General features: G+C 33.5%; 1 protein-coding gene across 3 annotated transcripts in view; it reads right to left on the reverse strand.

Annotated features, from left to right (window-relative positions):
* Positions 1 to 12,378, reverse strand: part of LOC108358789 (fibrinogen C domain-containing protein 1-like) — a 39,517-nt gene extending 27,139 nt beyond the window's left edge. The window contains exons 1-3 of one of the 3 annotated variants that reach the window (XM_017610277.1): positions 12,102 to 12,378; positions 11,497 to 12,021; positions 10,760 to 11,421 (exon numbers count right to left, since the gene is read on the reverse strand). In XM_017610277.1, the coding sequence (XP_017465766.1) occupies positions 11,409 to 11,421; positions 11,497 to 12,021; positions 12,102 to 12,316 (753 nt within the window). In that variant the 5' untranslated portion in view covers positions 12,317 to 12,378 and the 3' untranslated portion in view covers positions 10,760 to 11,408. Of the gene's footprint in view, positions 1 to 10,759; positions 11,422 to 11,490; positions 12,022 to 12,101 lie in introns of those variants that run through there. The other 2 variants (XM_017610276.1, XM_017610278.1) reach the window with 2 other exon arrangements.
* Positions 12,379 to 14,323: the final 1,945 nt, after the last annotated feature.

The raw sequence follows: 14,323 nt of genomic DNA on the forward strand, positions 1-14,323 counted from the left end.
ATTTATTTGATACCAATATTAAGTTATTTTAGTTAAATTTCGTAAAATCGAAAATAAGTGGCAACCTTACACAAATATGTTTAGAGACAACACCTTACCCGTAAAGAATAATATTGTATATTTACTTTCTAAAATAAAAACTAAATAAATATACTATTGAAAATATTTGGCAGCCCTAAATTTCTGAATTGTGCATTTTCAAAATACTTTCCATTTATGATGTGTTATTTAGTTTGTAACTAATTTCGAATAAGTGGCAACCTTATACAAATATTTTCGTTGATAACACCTATTTAGATATCCTTAAAATACAAAACATTATCTATATACAAAATTTCAACAAAATCGTTAAAGCCGTTTCCCTCTATGATCGAATGAATGCACACCCATAACGCTTGAGGCGTAGGGAGCATAATGCCAGGCAGCCTATTCAAAGCCAACACGCATGCACATACGTAATATCGACAGAGACTACATTGCATGCTGTAGAAGCGAATATATAAATACGCTGGAACAAAGGATTATGCTCTAGGTGTGTTCTTAGACATCGGCGAAGCTTTTAGCATTGTATCAAACGAAGCAATTCTGGGTAGCTTGCAAGCAAACAACGTGGAACCTGCTATTCTTCTATGGATAAAAAATCGTTTAGGCTTTTGGGCGAATCGGAGCAGAATCGGGTGAGGTCAAACTAATTAAAGAGGTGGTAAAGGATACACCACAAGGAGGGTACTCTCAACGATCTACTAAATAAATTAGTAATAGTGACTGGAAAATACCTAGATACCATAAGTGATATAATAAATGGGGCTATCAATAATATATACCAATGGACAACTTGCAGATAAAACGGATATGTTATTTTTTACAAGAAGATACAAGATTCCTGCGTGGAAACTCCCTAAACTGAAACGCACTGAACTCAAACCAGAAGATGCTTATTATTACTTGGGGCGTATCCTCTGCCCTAAAGTATTGTTGCTGCACAGCAATAATGAGGCTAATACTACTCTATGATACGCTGATACGGTGGACCGAAACAGAAAGGAGCACTTATGTATGTATCTCAACCCAATGGAGGATATTCAACGTCTCTCATTATTGTGTACAACAGGAAGACTGAAAAAAACTCCAACGGTTGCACTAGAAAAACTCCTCAGTATACCACTTGTGGAACTTGCGCGGGGAGACTGATTGCAACAGGGGATCGCAATCAAAGAGACACTGGCCAAAGCTCAATAGCCAAAGGGCACATACTTACAACAGACTACATGGCACCTTACTATAACTGGGTTAGGGGGTATCGGGTTACTATCGAAAAAAAACGGATGGCGCAGAGGCATGAAGCCTAGTCGCAAGACATTTAACTTCTTCACGGATGGCTCAAAAATGAAAGACGGAGTAGAAGCAGGAGTGTATTGCTCAGAACTGAATGCTCGTCAGCCCACTAAACTGCCGGATCCATGCAGTATGTTCCAGCCGCTGAGGTCTGTTTACTCAATGACTGGAAATGAGGCCTACTCAATGAGTGGAAATAACTCTAAAGTTAACATATACATAGACAGCCAAGCAAATGTCCTTAGAAAGCAGAAAGGCCATAAATAGGGCAGCAGCAACAAAGCAACTGCATATTTATTGGGTTCTTGGTCAGAAGGGCATTACCGGTAACGAAATTAAAGATCGGAGAGTCAAAAGCGGAAATGACTTAGGTCTAGATCAAGAGAATAACATTCGAAAACCTCTAAAAAATCTTTATAGTCAAATAGACCAGAGGGTGAAAAAGCAGGCCACATTCAGATGGAATGCGCTAAGGACCTTTAAAATCTCCAGAGCTTAATTATCTTGAATAGTGCCAAAACACTTGCTCTTAAATAACTACTGAAATTCTTAAAAAGCGTTGATGTGTACATCGATTATACTTACTTAATCAATTGCTTTTTCTTAAAATTTCTTATACTTTACTCGATTTATTCAAACAAAATTGAAATAAAGGTTATGAAAGTTTAAGAAAATCCAATTTCTTTTTATTATTCATACGTCCCGATGTCTTTTAATACAGTTTTATTTGAAACAAAGCAAAGAGAAAAAAAAGCTTGAAATTATCGCGAAAATTTGTACACATAAAAATTACGGTGGCGGGAATGTAAATAGGGAAGAGACATTTTGGCAGGTTTTGGCTACTTTTCTTTGTTTAAAAAATTTTTATTCTTTTTTTTATGATAATGAAAAAGTCATGTAAAATAAAATTTCACAACCTTGAATTTTATTAAATGCTGCTAAAAATTTTAAATATTTTAAACAGACTTTGTATGATTGTTTCGAGTATGCGCATTCCATTCAAACTACAAGTTTAAAGTAAAAAAAATTCCAAAAATCAACGGTAAGTCCTAGCTACTTAAAATTTACACATTGAATTGAATGGGCTACAAAACTGAACACTCGTAATGTTTCTAAGAAATCTAGCTAAAAAGCTCAAAATTTTGATGACACTTTGTCGAACTTAACTAATTTTTGTACAACGTTTGAAATTTTGGTCTTTGTTAAATAATGAGCTACACTTTCATAAAAAATAATAAAATTAAATAATCGAAAGGGTAATAGCCGAAGAATGCTAAAACGTCTCTTCCCTATTTATATTTTTGCCATGGTATCTGCAGCTAATATTTTTCATATCCATGAATTTTTTAAAATTATACCTACTAAATTTTTTTTTTAATTTCACTAAATTCATGAAAAAACAAAACTTTACAAATAAATATAAAAACCTTAAAAAGTAACTCAGCCAAGAGTGATAGAGTGCAATATAGGGAGGGTACCACCAGTTTGACAAAATAAAACATAACCAAAAATCATAGAAAATAAGGATGCTGCCTATGCTTATGGCTCCCTTATATTCTATGTTCTTTGTGATAACGAAAGTGCTGCCACGCTTGTTAGAAAAATGGTTTTTGGGCCACAGTACAGGGACACTTGTACGATCCGAATTTTAAAAAATATTCAGCGGGACAATTTTCTCAAAATCGGTACTGTCTCGCCAAAATCGGTACGAATGTTCACCGTAATTATACTCAAGTAAATCTCTATCTCCATTTGGCATCACCAGGGATCTATTCATTCACACACACACACATTCCAACGTGTGTACTATCTAGTTGCGCGGACTACTTATACCAACAATTGACTAATTCAGAGTCTTCAATGCCTCACGAAAACCGGGCATTTTTCCCCTTTTGCTGGAGAGAATAGTTCATCTTGCCCCTTTATAAAAGTGGAAGTAGATCGTGCATAACAAATTGCCGCTGAATTATTAAACTGAGTGTTGTTTCAAAAATGTTTGAAGCAATAATTTCCAACGAATCATTTCATACTGCCTCATCAGCAATCAACCCGACCCAAAATGGTTTCTGCAAAGGTAGGTAAACCTATGTAACCAAGAATATTACAAATAATTTACAAACCAACGCATAGGGGTTCGCGTCGTCTAAATTTTAAAATAACACTACCAAAACAAATTGAACACCTCAGGCCAGGCATACAGCAGTAATACTCTGCGGGAGTATTCTCACTATTAAACAGAAGACTTAAGCTACGAACTTGCATGGAAGAAACTAACACCATGTCGATATGCAATTAGTCACTAATGCATGCTATAACAAACAATTTATGAGCATGCGAGAACAAGTCAAGGCCAAAATATTTTGATATAAGAGCATTTTTGTTTTTTTTTGCTGTCAAATAGAAGCCAACAACAAAAGATATGTATGTATATGTGTGTGTATATACACACTCGCCCATTCAAAAGAACCCTTCCAGGAATTCAGTACATGACTTCAGATTTTTGCATCTTTTTTCGTTTCGGATTCTCGCTAAACGATATTCATGTTCTCTAGCGATAACTTTTTAAATCCATTTATAGCATAATTTTAATGAAAATAAACTTTTATAGTTTTGTCCCGAATGCATCGAAAATTGATTTTTAATAATAGGTTATGCGACGGACATTTTTTTTTATTTACCATAAAATTAGAGCAACAAATTGAGCTTGCCTGAGGGTTAGCGACAATAGCGAATGTGTTGTGTACGTTGAGTGTACCGCATTTATGTACGTTTGTGTGTATGCATGTGTAGTAAGCGAGTGTACACGCGCGCACCATTGCCATAACCCTATAATTATCTAAGCCAAACCAAAGCGGCTAGACGCAATAGAAACGTTAATCGAAGTACCGAAGGCAAAGTAGTGATAAATGTATTCAAAAATTTCTGAGTTTGTTTGTTAAAAAAAAATTCAAATTTTCAGCGTTTTGGGCATTTAAGAAATCTGATTTTTTTGTTAGTGTTGTTGTAACAGCATTTAGCATGCCCAACTTTTTTTGTGGAGCTGCTGAGTTGACAGCCCTTTTACCAGAATTACCCTTGCGTAACAGTGAGCTGACTTCAGTGCGAACAAAATTTCCTTCATCTTAAATTTATCGAAATCGATTTTGCTATGGGTATCAAAGCTAGTATCGTCTTTTAGCAGTTATCGTTGACAGTATTGTTTTTGAGGCATATGAAGTTAAATATTTTCGCCATTTATCTTAAGCTTTTCGATGCACTAATTTTTAGTAATCGATTTAAAAAAAACTTATCGACAATGTTATCGATTGCAAACTTAAGATGTACCATTAATTATTATCGTTACCAAAAATAATGATTTTTTATCGTTATTTTTAGTAATTTTCACAATAGGTTATACCGATTAGTCGCCTAATCGGTTCATCGATTCCCTTAATAGACTAATATTACGTTGGTCCCATTCAACTTAAACACAATCGTTCACATTAAACATTTGGAGTTATTTTGATGGGCTTTCGTTTGGTACCCATCTCGTTCTATTGCAAATTTTTTTCTCTCTGAAAAACCGTCATTACTAGCAACCATACCTAAGCAAAAACGTCGGCGCTGTCAAGCTATCAAAAATTTCTCTTACCCCTAAAATTTGTATGAAGCATAACGAAATAACGCGGTGGCAACGCTAAAATTCAATTTTGACAGGGCAAGTTGGCTGCAGAAAACGACGAAGCTATCGTTTTCATTTTTCACACACAAAAACTAAATTGTTGAATGGGAAACTAACTATTTTCATTTTTTATCTAGGAAATTTACAGAAAAGGAAGTGGAAAGTAAAAACTTTGCTATTTTTTGCAATTAAAATATACTGTATTGTGAATATGTAAACTGCTATTTTTAACCGGTAAAAATTCAAAAACAAAATTTTAATTTTATATTTAATCAAAAAAATATAAGCAAAATTTGAACTTTAATTTCTAACCGAAAAAATTAGGGTTAAAATCTAACTGTTATTTTTGATTAAAAAACTTCAGTAAAAAATAACGGTTAATAGCTGACTTTTTTGAAAAAAAAATAAAAAAAAAACTTTAATCATACAGGATTGACATTCCTTGGCTATCATGCATCACGTTGCGTTAAAAATACAAACTCTTTTCGACTGACTTTTTGAGTTGAAATTTCGAAACTAACTATTATTTTCGATCCCTGCTTTTTAGATTGAGGCCAACACTATTGAAAAATGTTTTTAAGTGAAAGATTTCTTAAATAGCTTTCGTTTGAAAACAAAAAACGGTAATATTCCATTTATGTTTTGCATCTGATTAAATTTAGTTTTTCAAACAGATGCCAAATCTCTTTGAAAATATTTTTCAAATTAAGCTTTTTTAAGCCGCTTGAGTTCAACAGCCAAACTGGTATATTTCACTTACCTTATCAATTTAATTGAATTAAGTTTTTGAAATAGGTGGCAACCCACTTCAAAAATATTTTCCAAATTAGGCTTTCTCAAATCTCTTTATTTTGACGCCCATTTTGCAACACTTCGTTTATGGTAGCAATTTCATTGAATTAAGCTGTTCCGACAGGTGGCAACCCTTTTAAAAAATATTTTAGATATTTTAAAAATTAAACTTATTTAATTTCTTTAGTTTTATATCCATATTAAATAATATGTTATTCATCTTATAAATATAATTGAACCACAATTTGAAACATGTGGCAACCCTCTTGGTAAATATTTTCTAAATTAAACTTCGTGCAGCCTCATTAGTTCCGTACGCATTCATTTATTTTATCATTTTGATATATCGAAATTTTTCGCTAAAAATACGAAAAAAATTGTTAGTATTAAAAAAATGGTAAAATAAAAAATTGGGTATTATTATTGAAAGTTTCCTGAAGAGAAACAGTATTTCGATCGGAAAATATTGATTTTCAGGAATTCTATAACGTTTCTGCGAAAAAAATTTTTATTCCCATATAAAATAGCTGAAAAAATTCATGGGTTTTGAGGCAGTTCTAAATATATTTTTTTTTACGAAAAAATACGGATATTTTTCCATTTTGAAAAATCCTAACAACCCACATTGGTTGACATGACCGGTTTCAGCGGCAGAAAGTCCATTTTTAAAGTTATGTTTTTGTTAAAACTAAGAATTGCACTTTGTAGGAAACTATTTAGAATACCCGAAAACGAAAAAATTATGACCAGGTGGCATCTCTGTTTTTATAACGAAGCTGTCAAAACAACAGTTATTTTTTCATCTTCGTTTTCTGTTGATTTACTTCAAAATAGTGAAATAGAAACATATGTTTTTTTAATAATAGTTGATATAATACAAATATCTAAAAAATGGAAATTACTTCTCAAGGTATGTATAACAATATGTTCTAATTATTTTCTAAATAAAAGTGTTGTGTTTGATGAAAATCTGCGTTAAAGTGTGTCGTGTTTGTAGTGACGTTTTGGTGGTGGCGTCTGTGTTTATTGGAATAGAACCGTCTTCATTCGAGTTCATTCGCAAAGTTATTTGTATCTGTAGATAGGTCAAGATGTGAGCTTTCATATCGTGAAAAAATCTTTTGCCCCAATTTACCCCAACTCATAATATAACTGATTTCAGGCACCATCAAAATCAACAATTCCGATATTGTAAGTTTTTGGTTAGAAAATAACCACAATGCAAGACGCGTTTTTAATTGGATATCTGCGAAATTTAATGGAAGTGGTGATGAAGACGTTGGAATATTTTGACGTAAGAGTTTATTTACAAATGTTAAAATAACAATTTTCTTAATTTTACCTTATCTTTCTTTACAGTTTGAATAAGTATTAATGAACCGTCTGGATAGATGTTACATATAAACCTTTCAGAGAATATTGTTTAAGTTATTTAAAGTATTTGAGCACAGAAATGAATTTGATTATATGATTTAATAAATATTAAAAAAAAAAAAATTGGTTGGACAATATTTCGACGGACGGACATATAAATCGATATAACTCCCCTATATATCGATCCAACTAGCTGATTTTTTCACTGTACACTTCTTTAACTGTCACTAATACATGTGCCAAATATTACAGCTCAAACTTCTTCCTATGAATTACTGCCGCTGAAACAGGTCATTTCGACCAATGTGCAACCCCTAGCTTAACATTTTAACTTTTTTTTAGACAACCCTAATGTAAATAAGTAGATAAACCTAGTCCATGCTCATATTACATACGTCAATAAAAGGAACTAAAAGGTAGCTGACAAAATTGCAGTGATGATTTTTAAAAGCTTTTGTCAGCTCTTAGTATATATGTACATACATACATATATGCAGCTGTAAGAGAATCGACTCAACATACTAAAAATAAATAATTTATTAAAATAACATTGTGAACGAAAACAACAAAAAAAAGTCACACTAGGAGTGCCACGACGCGCTCCAACCAAAATCAGTCATTTTAATTGGTTTACATTAAATGAAAAATTAAGCGAAAAAATTATGACAAATAAAAATTGTAGCAAAAAATTGTAACAAAGTGTGGCAACTGGAAATAAACTGTCACGATTGCAAATTTAAAGCGGCAGCGAACAAGCTAAGCCACTCAGCGGAAAGCCACAATGGGGCTGGTAACTGCCGCCAGCAAGAGCACCACTAATATCAGCCAAGATTTATTGCCGACAATAAAAACAATAAATAATACGTTTTCTCACCAGCAGCTACAATTGTTCTAAATGCGCGCGCCAAAGTTCTCACAACAAAATTTTAGCAGCATAAATATTTTGTGGCAAACATTCCGTTCTATCGCTGTTAAGTGCAAGTTTGTTAGAGGCTGGCTGCGCTCCTGCTGCTGCTACTGCTGCTGTTGCCGGTAGCGGGCGGTCCCGTGTAATGAAGGCTCCGCATTTTGGTAGCAACAAAAGGAAAACAATAAATCGCTAAAACTACTTAATGCCACAATGACGGCAATCACAGCGATGACGACGACGACAACTACAACGATGGCTAACGACGACGATGGTGATGGCGATGGTGATGGCGACAGCGACATTGCCACAGTTTAAGTTCAACAACAGCAACACAATAAACTGAGCGCGCATACAAACAAACACACGTTTGTATACAATTGTTTGCGACAATAGCCGCAGTTGATTTGCAGTTTCAGTTTCATTTATTTTGAAATCAGATTGTAAATCTCGACTTTGTTGAACGTTTACGATGTTTAGATTTATTTTTCTAGCATTTTTTGCTATCCTTCATTTATTCGGGGTTAATAACTTGCGCTCGATACCCTAAAGGTTAAGTTGGTGCAAAAGCAAAAGAAAAAAAAAAATGAAAACCAAAACAGTTGAATTATGACAATTTATGAAGTTTATTTGTTCGAAAAAAGTGCAATTTCAGCCGCAAGCTGTATTCACATATGAATAAATAGGAAGTCAATGGTGCAACCAGGTTGTGGGTGACAAAGCCACTGGTCACGCGTGAGACTCACAACTGGTGCTACTTACTTTTGGCGGTAGTAAGCTGGTTGAATGTTGAACTTATGGAGGGTGGTGTCACAGTATGCTGTGCAGAAACAAATCCATATTAAAAAATATTTATGTAAACACGTATATACAGTGGCCCAAACGAGTGTTCACACGGTAAATATTTTTTTTTATTTAAAATGTTTTTCAAGTTAAAAGTATTGTACATGCCTTAAGACCCAACTAGTGCCTCTGATCAAGCGTATAGGCAGCTCTGTAAGTGTTTGGTGTCATACCATAACACCGTAGCCATAACCATAACCGTTGGTATATTTTCCGTTTTCGTTTTTCGCCATAACCTTAAGCTAATCTGAAGCTTTTGACAAAGTGAACAAATGCACCTTTAACCAAAACTAAGTTCAAACTTTATACAAAATTTAGGATTATTAGAACAAATTGCGTTACTGTTGCAAACCTTTTATTCCGAATATTTTAAAACTTTGGGGTATGCAGTTTTATAGCGACAGCGAAGTCGGCTAAGATATCGCATTGATTTTTAATAATACTATGCCACCAGTCTATTCCGCTTGCAGGCGAAAATAGTTTCGATGATAAAGTAAATGAAATATTAAAATATGGGTATCAAGCTAAAAAGGTTTAAGAAATATTACTGTCGGAAGTATTTTTTGTGTGGTTATCACCTATTTTAAAAAACTAAACTTAGTTAAATTCATAAAATAAATTAAATATTGTAATGTGGGTGCCAAACTAAGACTTACTGTTAAAAGTATTTTTGAAGAGGGTTGCCACCTATTTGAAAATTTTAGCTCAGTTAAATTTATAAAATAAATGAAATATTACAATATGGGTATCAAATTAAAACGGTTTAAGGAATATTACTGTTGGGAACATTTTTGGGGGTTGCCACCTATTTGAAAATTTTAGCTCAGTTAAATTTATAAAATAAATGAAATATTGTAATATGGCTGCCAAACTAAGGCTTACGGTTGAAAATATTATTGAGGAGGATTGCCACCTGTTTGAAAATTTTAAACTCAATTAAATTGATAAAATAAATGAAATATTACAGTATGGGTGCCAAACAAAAAGTACTTGAGAACTTTTCATTTAGAAATAGTTTCAATAGGATTATCACCTACACGTGTGGCTAAAAGTAAAGGCTGAAAATATCGAAATTAAGTAAAATTCGTACCAAACGAAAAGTGTTTGGGAAACCCTTAGTAGGCAATTTTTTTGTAAACGTTTCCACCGGTCCAAAAGCCTAACGGTTTAAATGAAGAAAGAATTTACAACATCTTATCAAACGAAGTAATCATATTATCAACCAATAGTTGATATACAAATTAAGCAATGAAAAATAATAACACAAAAACGACTCATACAAATCTAAAAATTAAAAATAAAAAGCGTAATGAAAACATTTAAATATCACATGAAAAATCCTTAATGAAACCCTAAAATTGTTGACACCATTCCCTAACATTATTGAACATCGATATTTAGAAATTAAAAAGTAGTATTTAATTTAGCTCAATTTGCAGAATTGATTGGGGAATGACATCGACGATTGACGAACACTCATATAAATTTCTTATTGCCGTTTCAGTCCATGGGTAGCGTTCGTATGTGCCTTTTAATCGCTCGTAGGAGAGTTCCTTGGAAGCCTCGTCTTTCTCTTGCGTCCGGGACCCGGGTGCACATGAGCAGATGTTGAAGAATCTCACTGGGGTGAACAAGCATGACTTCTATAATAGACGTCGCAGCACCTCATGCATTGTTTGCCTTCCTCCGTCCGTCGCATTTCAGACATTCTATGTGCGTAGTCTTACATCAAATTTCATTAAATATTCGAGGCGCCCACCACAAATCCGATGAAAAGCTCAGCCAAACTCTGACATACATATTGTGTTAACGCCAATCTATTATTATTATTAATCGAGAAAACTCCATTGTCGTTAATAATTTTTATTACAAAATGTCCCAAGTGGTTTACATATGAACTGTTTTGCTTTGAAAGTCGCATAAGCCATTTCATGTCATATGACTTCAGTCATCATTTGCCAGTAACTTTGCCAGAACTATTCACGAATGCGTTCAGTTAGATTTAATTAACCATTTAGGCACAAAATGTCGTAATGATTTTTGCAGCTTTCAAAATAAATGGTTCATATGCATGCACGTATGTTTCCACAACCAATCAATTTTAAAATATATCGGACTGTTAAAATTTAAAATAGCAAAATTTCCTAACAAAATTGTGTTATTTTAAATTTTAACAGTTTGATATCTAGTTACACCAATCAATTTGAGCATTTATCGGACTGTTAAAATTTAAAATGAAGAATTTGTCATTTTAATTTTTAACAAGCTGATAAATTTTAAATTGTTTGGTACAACCGGGCATAAGTGTATTAGAAATTTTCAAAAACTCGTTTTAATTCTAGTTATGATTATGCCTTTTCTTCTAAAGGTGAGAAATTTTTCATTACATTACATTACATTTTTCCGTTGGGCGTATCATCATTTGCGCAAACTTCAAGGACTCATCCCTTTTCCAAGTTACGCGTTCTCCGTTATCCTTTTGAGAATAGTCGCCATTCAAATTGCTGAGAAAAACGGTATTTAAAATAGGTATGTATGTAAATCTATGCGTAAATATGCAAAATACACTTCAGTTCACCTCATATAACACTCTTTGTACCACCAAGCTCCTCTAAAAAATTCCGCGCAATTACCAGCAGGGTTTGCATCATTATCTCGATCGAATGTTGTGAACTTACTGCCTTCATGATACTTTAAAGAATCTCCAGCATTTCCTGTGTAATTACCAAGTGTTCGCAAAACATAATCTTCCTCTTCGCTACCAATGACGAATAAATCATATTTTGCATAGTACTTTGTGCCATCTAACCTTTCCATTTTTATATATAACTCTTGCTCAAAGCTCGCGGTAAGAGCGTGCAATTTATTCAAACCTATCCAATAATTGCCCGACAATTCACCAAATCCTTGCTTATATTGTTGCCAATCTCGATAGAAATCCACTTCCGCACTTAGGCGTCGCTGGATGACAATCCAACCGCCAAAGTCCGTATCCTCATCACACCACACCTTGAATGGCTCATCCCCAAATAGCTGAGATTTAATGGTATATATGCCACTTTTACGCGTACCAGCGGCTGCCTCCATGCAATTGGTGGGTCGGCTTGGACTATTTTGCAAGAAAGAAAATTTTAAAATTAGTACATTATCCAACTAAAGATTGGACAATGGCATCACACAGCGCACTACCGTTTTTGCTCAGTTTGCAGTTTCAAAATTTGTGCTGGAATTTGCTTCACAAGTTGCTGCAGTGACTCCAATTGGGTGTTGAAGTGTTTAACAACGTCTATTTCGAGATCACAGTTGCAGTCGCAAATATCTTCCAGTTCATTATTTTCACCCAAACAAGTTTTTATTCCGCATATTAATATGAAGTGCAATAGTATATGCGTTTTTAGATACATATTTTCTACGGACTGCAAAGTTTAGCGATTCGCACAATCGAGTGAGCCAAACAATACTGTATGATTTTTTTTCTTTCATTTGCTGATAATGATTCGCTTGCATTTTACATATGTATGTACCTACTTATATATAGTACTTAAAAGCAAAAATATGCATACATACATACTTAGGCTATATATGGGTTTAAACAACTATGCGATAAGCATAAACATATTTGATTGCCTCAACGGAAGCCTCGCTTTGTTTTATTTCATATCAGCGTTCACTTGTGCGCAAGGGTATTAAAATATTGATTTAAAATAAAAATCATCAAACCATCAGTGGAGGTTATTCCAAGCCTTATGAGGAGCAGCACAAGAAAGTGAACCGAAATGTCTAAAAATTCGTTTGGTGTCCTCCACAATTTTAACAGCGTTTAAGGTTGTGCTTAACATCACTCTACGTAGCCGTACTAGTTTTGGGTATACCCCAAATTTAGACATCATGCCGTACAGATAGCTTCTCTTTCGGCTATCAAATGGCCTATCAGGGTCTCGGGGCACCGGGGTTGCAATTTTATCAGTACGAATTGTGCTTAACAGCTGATATATGTATGTGCCAACCAGCTCTTCGCATAAACTTTGAATAGCTCCGCGAGAATCATTGTTTTTAGGCCGCATTTATTTTTGTTCTCACCTCATCTTGGTCAAGTACAGAGAGACGTGAGTATCATCTCTATATATGTATGTAGATTAGTGTAGGTTTTTCTTCATCAGACCTGTATTTCCGTATCAAAAGCGTATTCAAAAGCGTTGAAAATTGTTCGTTCCATTTCTCAAGTATTCCCCGGCCTCTGTTACCAGATTTACACCTTACAAGCATTGGATTGCTACTTTCTTTTTTGAGTGAACTTTCGTGCCGCATTCTTCTTTGATAACATCTCATGCTCTTCACATCGTCGCGTCTTTATCCTGTTGAATAGATTTTTTATTTATTTTTTGCCAGGTAAAATGCTACCTCAGGATGATGGAAATTAGAAAAAAAAAATCTAACAGCCGTCGCATAGTGGTACAAAACTGGAATTTACTGCTCATAATTCACGGGAGTCTTAATTTTCCAACCCATTAGATACAATTTTTTTAAGTGAAAGCTTATAAAATTGGAAAGTGCTAAATATTTGAATTAATTTTTTGCAGAAAAATGAGCAATGTTGAAGAATATCGGATCTCCTGTTCCAGTTAATAAATGCTTCATAATAAAAACTAGTTGAAAACAATTGTAGGGTTCCCCAAAATTAAAAAAATTTTAGGTAAAAATTTTAAATGTTATAAATAAATTAAAAAAAATGGTTTTTGGAGCTTTTAGAAAAATTTTGGTGCACAAACTCTTTGCCACTTGCAAGTTGTACTTTGTTGTACTAAAATTTGATAATCTATAAAACTGCATACCCAAAAACATTTAAAATATTTCCTGAGTTTTTTTCATTTTAGGGAACACTAAAATTATTTCGAGCTAGTTTTTACTATGAATTGTTTGTTAAATGGAAAAGGAGAATTGATTTTCACCAAAATTGCTACTCTTTCTGCCATTGCGCTAAAAAATTTAATATTAGGGTGAGGCTTCCTCAAGTGGGCACCGAATTTACCGACATTAATATTTTTCAATAATATTCAGGCAGCACCGAGTTTTGTAGTCGAAAAGTATACTGTGTAAATTTTGTTGCGAAATCCCAAACATATTTTTTTTTTATCAACAATTGAAAATTTTTGCAGTGTTTTGGAAATTTTTATTTTCCGTTGAAAGTTAGTATCGGAATGAAAAATTTTTTTGGGTGCAGATATAAATAACATTAAACTATACAAGGAAGTTATTTACGTTATAAAAATATTTTTTTTTTTGCTCTTCAATATTTTTTTTATGAAAAATTGAACATTTAAGCAATTTCTGCGCCTCGTGGACGACAATTTTTAACAACAAGTTATGTAATAAACATTTCTGCATTTATCTATGAAAACAAATACGTGCAT

This window comes from Rhagoletis zephyria, unplaced genomic scaffold (assembly GCF_001687245.7).
Source record: "Rhagoletis zephyria isolate East Lansing unplaced genomic scaffold, Rhagoletis_zephyria_1.1 Rzeph_scaffold_00296, whole genome shotgun sequence".
NCBI lineage: Eukaryota > Metazoa > Arthropoda > Insecta > Diptera > Tephritidae > Rhagoletis > Rhagoletis zephyria.